General features: G+C 45.0%; 1 protein-coding gene across 1 annotated transcript; it reads right to left on the bottom strand.

The window, feature by feature from the left end:
- Positions 1 to 698: 698 nt before the first annotated feature.
- LOC121377815 (BCL-6 corepressor-like protein 1) lies at positions 699 to 2,865 on the bottom strand. Its single transcript, XM_041505914.1, has 2 exons — positions 1,584 to 2,865; positions 699 to 787 (listed from the first exon to the last, which is right to left on the bottom strand). The coding sequence occupies exons 1-2, from the start codon at positions 2,863 to 2,865 to the stop codon at positions 699 to 701; spliced, it is 1,371 nt and encodes a 456-aa protein (XP_041361848.1).
- Positions 2,866 to 7,035: the final 4,170 nt, after the last annotated feature.

Here is a 7,035-nt window from a genome sequence, read left to right as displayed (position 1 = left end):
TTTTTTTTAATAATTAAATAACAAATTAAATCATTATATGCACACCTTATATACATTTAAGAAGACCTGTTATATGAATAACAGTGCTACTTACTTCATACCAAATAAATCAATTTCTTTTCGGGCTCCTAATTGGACATCTTGACACCAAGATGCAAACAGATGGGATCCCAACTTATGTCCAATCATTTAAACAGGGCATGCCCCTGCGCGTGCTGTAACCTCACCGTGGTGCAGGGGTGTAACATTCTCTGAGAATGGTCAATACAGCACAGCTCCCCATTTGGGTCACCTTGAGTTGAGTTGGAAATATATCTGCGGGTATGTTGTCTGGCAGTACATCACTTTGGTCTGGAATTCAGCCAAACGGTTGGTCAGGGAGGCCCGACCTGATTAATCGGCTGGTCATGCCAATCTCTAGAGCAAACAGCTTTTGTTTCGTTTCTTTTGTCAAGAACACACATTGTTTTTATAACATTTGTATTTGTTGCTCTTGGGGCGGTGGCTAGGGTCAATTGGGTGATAATAATATTCTTGGCTGAGTATATCAACCATGTATCCCTGGCATAATTGTCTGGAGGTTATCCGCAGCTTCATGTCTCCTCGTTGGACTCCGTGGTGTGTGTGTGTGGGGGGGGGGGGGGGGGGGGCATGGTTGATGAATCAGTTGAGCTTTAAATATGGCTAAACATATGTCATTACCTTTTGATGGGGCCCTTAAACGAGTCCACAACGAGGTTTCTTCGGATAAAGAGTCTACGTCTTTGAACTGGCCTGGCCAAGGTTCCTGAAAATTCAAGACAGGTACCGTGATTACATTCCTGTGTATACAGATGAATCATGGGATGGGAATTCTGTGGCTTGTGCTACCGTTTTTTTCCATCTGACACAATACTACTTTCCATGAGATTGTCTGACTCAGCGTCAATTTTTAGTGCTGACGTTTGGGCAGTCATTAAAGCCTTAGAAGAAATCAAAGATTTGTTTGCATCCAAATATATTATTTTTACTGACTCACTTGAGTGTCTCCAAGCTTTGCGCAATATGAAGCTGGACCATCCATTAATTGGGATGGTGATACGAAAGTGTGTCTTTTTATCTATTGCCAATAAAGATGTTGTATTTTGTTGGATGCCCAGCCATGTTGGTATCAGGGGTAATGAAAAGGCAGATTCTGCTGCCAAGTCTGCTTTGGATTTGCCTCATGCCAGGGTTGATGTGCCGTATGTTGATTTTAAAAATAATATTAACAAATTTATATTTTCGACTTGCGAACAAGCTTCATGCTATCAAGCCAGTCTTGGGAGAGTGGCAGTCATCCGTGTCTCGTGCTCGCATCGGTCATACTTACTTGACCCATTCATTTATTTTGAAGAAAGATCCTCTACCTCAGTGTGAGCACTGTCAGTGTACTCTGACGGTGCACCACATTTTGGTGGAGTGTCCTCATCTCAAAGAAACTCGAAAAGATATATTTGAACAAAGAAATGTGATGGAATCATTTCGATTCCATCCAGAACTGAGATCATCCAGATACTGCACAAGCTTTGGTAGCTTTGGTAGGTTGTGTGACCAAAACACACGTGGACTGGGGATGGGGCTGGGCTGGGCTGGCACTGAGGCTGGGACGGAGGCTGGGACTGAGGCTGGCACTGAGGCTGGCACTGAGGCTGGGACGGAGGCTGGGACTGAGGCTGAGGCTGGGACTGAGGCTGGGACTGAGGCTGGGACTGAAGCTGGCACTGAGGCTGGGACGGAGGCTGGGACGGAGGCTGGGACTGAGGCTGGCACTGAGGCTGGGACGGAGGCTGGGACTGAGGCTGGGACTGAGGCTGGGACGGAGGCTGGGACGGAGGCTGGCACTGAGGCTGGCACTGAGGCTGGCACTGAGACTGGCACTGAGGCTGGCACTGAGGCTGGGACTGAGGCTGGGACGGATGCTGGGACTGAGGCTGGGACGGAGGCTGGGACGGAGGCTGGGACGGAGGCTGGGACTGAGGCTGGCACTGACGCTGGGACGGAGGCTGGGACTGAGGCTGGGACTGAGGCTGGCACTGAGGCTGGGACGGAGGCTGGCACTGAGGCTGGCACTGAGGCTGGCACTGAGGCTGGGACGGAGGCTGGGACTGAGGCTGGGACTGAGGCTGGCACTGAGGCTGGCACTGAGGCTGGCACTGAGGCTGGGACTGAGGCTGGGACTGAGGCTGGGAAGGAGGCTGGGACGGAGGCTGGCACTGAGGCTGGGACGGAGGCTGGGACGGAGGCTGGCACTGAGGCTGGGACTGAGGCTGGCACTGAGGCTGGGACGGAGGCTGGGACGGAGGCTGGGACGTTGGCTGGGACGGAGGCTGGGACGGAGGCTGGGACGTTGGATGGGACTGAGGCTGGGACTGAGGCTGGGGCTGGGCTGGGATTGAGGCTGGCACTGAGGCTGGCACTGAGGCTGGGACTGAGGCTGGGACGTTGGCTGGCACTGAGGCTGGGACTGAGGCTGGCACTGAGGCTGGGACGGAGGCTGGGACGGAGGCTGGGACGTTGGATGGGACTGAGGCTGGGACTGAGGCTGGGGCTGGGCTGGGACTGAGGCTGGGACGGAGGCTGGGACGGAGGCTGGGACGTTGGATGGGACTGAGGCTGGGACTGAGGCTGGGGCTGGGCTGGGACTGAGGCTGGCACTGAGGCTGGGACTGAGGCTGGGACGTTGGCTGGCACTGAGGCTGGGACTGATGCTGGCACTGAGGCTGGGACGGAGGCTGGGACGTTGGATGGGACTGAGGCTGGGACTGAGGCTGGGGCTGGGCTGGGACTGAGGCTGGGAAGGAGGCTGGTGAGTATGGTACCAGTTGAATAAGAAACAAAAGGCATCTGCTCTGGCGTGAATTATAGATCTGGCAACAGACGACATAGAACATGATATAACATAATTTGACGGCACTAAACTTTGGGGTCTGGTGGACCTTCGTTTGTCAATGTGTCGAACTTCAGCTCTAGGACGATCTGTTTCATAAAACCTGGCATAAACGTGTATGTCATTAATACAATATATATCAGCATTGAGCACCAAGTGTTGGCCATCTATGTGCCATATTCCAGAGGTTCCAGGGAGCTGCTAAAGTTGTCTGTAAGAATAACCTGATGTGGATCCTTGCAGGGCAAACATGTCCAGTGGGTCGGCGTATCCCTAGGTGGTCCAGATTTAACATGAACCAAATGCCAAGCTCAGAATATGTTGGGTATCTGTCCTTCTCAATACACCAGTTACAAAAGGTTAACCACAGTGTTTGGACTCTTCAAGCAGTCGGAACTAATCAGGGAGAAACTACTTGTTGTAAAGTTATGGTAGTTATCGACCTAACACTTTTTGTACACGCTACTGGAATAATTTAACACATTTTAAACATTATTCTAAGGTGTCCATCACTGGGGTCCGTAACTGTAATAACTGCAATCATGCTGCCAGGGTACATAATTATGTCTAAAAAAAAAAAAAAAAAAAAAAAAAAAAAACCCATAAAAAAAGCATTACGAAATTAACATTGTAAGGGGGATTTACACTGTGGGTGAAGAAAAATGTTTAAGGCAGCAGTAATATGATCATCATTCTTTGCATGGACGCATACTTGAATACTTGAATATATTTCATAGAACACCCAATTCACAACAATGGAGAGCTATCGACATACTGGATGTCCTACATACACATGCTAGAGGATGTAATACATGCATTTGGCCTTCTGTGTGTCTTTTCTGCAGGAAACTGGAATGTGCACTTTAATGCCATAAAAACAACTATTATCTAATAGTGTTTTGCTTATGATAAGATCAACTACGCCCGGTACCTAGCACCAAATTTACTCTGAAGACGAACTTCCCAGAGATGACTGCTGATAAGCATGAAGCCTGACACATGAGCCACTTCTCAGTGCAGATGACTAGCAACAACCGTACTGTGTGAACTATACAACTGTGGTCACAATAAAGATACTCAGACTCATGGAGGCAAAGCATGAAAGTTGGAGTTATCAAACAGTATTATCACCCATATGGTTAAAAATATCTTGGTACATATCAAAGTCATACGTCCCACTAGAACGCCAAGTGGGACGTAACACTTTTGACGTCACACGATGACGTCAACAGGTGGCGCACAACCTTATAGGCTAAAGCTCGTGACAACTGAACATTATTTCACTCTAGACATAAACGTGATACGAAATGGAAGCTCGTGTAATATCCTATAATTATTAACATATTAACCAAACAATACATTCCTAGGTCAGTTAAAATGTAACAAATCAAAATTCCATCATACTTACTGATCAAACACAGAAACAGGAAAGTAGGACATTATTAGCATTTCTACTACAAAGGTATAACCACCTTTAAACTCATAAAAGCCTTTAAGTGTGAGATACTAGAAACATACATACATATACACACACACACACACACACACACACACACACACACACACACACACACACATATATATATATATATATATATATATACACACACACACACACACACACACATACACACACTGAGCAGCACTGAAAATGGACCAACAGTTTATGATAACAAATGTGAATGGGGCGTATATTAGCATTAAAAATATCAATGAATAAGTACCGTACTACCTTATAGACCATACATGACGACGAATAACGTACCCGGTATACAAACACAAACACAAACACAAAACAAAACACAACATATTGCATGCATAGCATGCTGATTGGGGCTATAAAACATGGCCTCTGAACAGCCACTTTCATTTATGAAGTAATATTTTAGGGAACATTAAACAAGTGATGGCAAGGTTGACAGCTGAGGAACATGAACCTGCCTTAGGCATGCTTCAAGTCGGCATTTCGAGTAGATTCATCGCACAGCGGTTTGGATGTCACCATTCAACAATCACTAGACTCCACAGAATATGCCAGCAGATAGGAATCACCAGTGACGTCCACGTCCCGGCCAGCGACGTGTTACAGCACCATGACAAGATCGCCATATTGTTCGCCTCCTTCCAGCTTCCAGGACTGCACCAACTGTTCAAGATCGACGAGTGGTTATCAGCTCAGACACTGTGCGTCGCCGTCTTCTGCTGGGATGCTTGCACAACGACCATATGTTGGACCTATCCTGACTGATCGACATCTAAATGAGCGCCGACGATTGGCAGGAAGGTATCGTCATTGGAGATTACAACTTGGCATGGTGTGCTATTCTTTGACGAATCCCGTTTCCATTTAAGAAATACTGATGGTCGGTTGCGGATACGACGTAGGCGTGGTGAACGTTACCTCAATGACTGCCTTGTCCAGACGGATCGATGGGGTGGAGGGAGTGTCATGGTGTCGGGCGGGATCAGTTATCATCACCGAACAGCAGTTCATGTTTGCCGTACCAGAATGAATGCCATTTACTACCGTGATAACGTCTTACAAAATCACGCCATCATCAGCATCGGGATATGCACACATTTCAGCAAGACAACGCCCAGGCGCACACAGCACGTGTTACAACATAGTATCTAGTGAACAATAATGTCCCTTTGTTTGAATGGCCAGCACTGTTCCATGATTTATCGCCAATAGAGAATCTTTGAGAGTGCCTTGGTCAACGCATCTCACGTCGTCCACAAATGAATGAATGAATGAATGTTTAACGACACCCCAGCACGAAAAATACAATGAATAACTTCAGAGAACTGGAAAAGAACGCTATTCGCAGACTTATCGGGTCGATGAGAAGACATTGCATGGCGTGTGTTGATGCAGATGGTGAACATATGCGCTGTTGGCTGTTCACTGTGACCCCACGTGTCTTTCATACGTAGATGAATTAAAACTAATCAATGATTGAGCATCATTTTTTTTTTTGGTCATTATCATCTACTGGTGGTGCGTTTTCAATGCTGTTCAGTGTGTGTGTTTATACATATATATAAATATACATATACATATACATGTATGTATGTATGTATGTATGTATATATATATATATATATATATATATATATATATATATATATATATATATATATATATATATATATATATATATATATATATATATATATATATATATATAAAGTAAAAGCAAGAGGTAGAGTAATCACCATAAAAGCAAACTGGAATTTATCTCAACCCCTTGGACCATAAAAGCAAACTGGAATTTATCTCAACCCCTTGGACCATTACCGAGAGCTCTGTCCACACCATATTTATTTCTTAGAAAGACTAAGAACGTTACTTTAGCCACTAATTTGCGCCAAAAGTAGGCCAAGCTCCTTGAAATCGCTAAATAGCTTGAGAGAACGATTTTTGTTAACGACACCACTAGCGCACGTTGATTAATTAATCATAGGAGGAAACCCGCTACATTTTGTCCTAATGCAACAAGGGATCTTTTATATGCACTTTCCCACATACAGGAAAACACATACCACGGCTTTTGATATACCAGTCGTAGTACACTGGCTGCAACAAGAAATAGTCCAATGGGTCCACCAACAGGGATCGATCCTAGACCGACCGCTAATCGAGCGAGCGTTCTACCACCTTCAGAGAGACACGTGACATTTGTTTTACTCAGGCCATGGCTTCCCCCCGAGAAGCAAAAACTCCAAAGTAAAGGCATTTACATTTCTCTTCTGTGTCCTGGCCTTACACCTGCTCACTGAGTTGTCAAACTCACTCTGGCTTGGAGCCGGTATAGGGATTCTATGAAATACAAATTTTAAAGAAAAAATCAAAAATAATATATTGAGTCATTTGGATTCCTTTATAAAATAGCCATAAAAATGTGTAGTTGTATGTATTCCAAAATGTGTATTGAATGTTTAAAAGTAAATGATAGATAAACATTTATCTGAACATAAAATACTGCATTATACAAAATTTAGGTACCAGAATGTATGTATTACCAATGCTAAAATTTTCAACTTTCTGAAATGCTTTTTAACATTACACCACGCTTTAGTGTCAGTCTATTTGCAAAAGTATGCGGTATTTATCCAAGCACTGC

Source organism: Gigantopelta aegis, chromosome 7 (genome assembly GCF_016097555.1).
Source record: "Gigantopelta aegis isolate Gae_Host chromosome 7, Gae_host_genome, whole genome shotgun sequence".
NCBI classification, from domain to species: Eukaryota; Metazoa; Mollusca; class Gastropoda; order Neomphalida; family Peltospiridae; genus Gigantopelta; species Gigantopelta aegis.
This window is presented reverse-complemented; position numbering and strand designations above follow the sequence as displayed.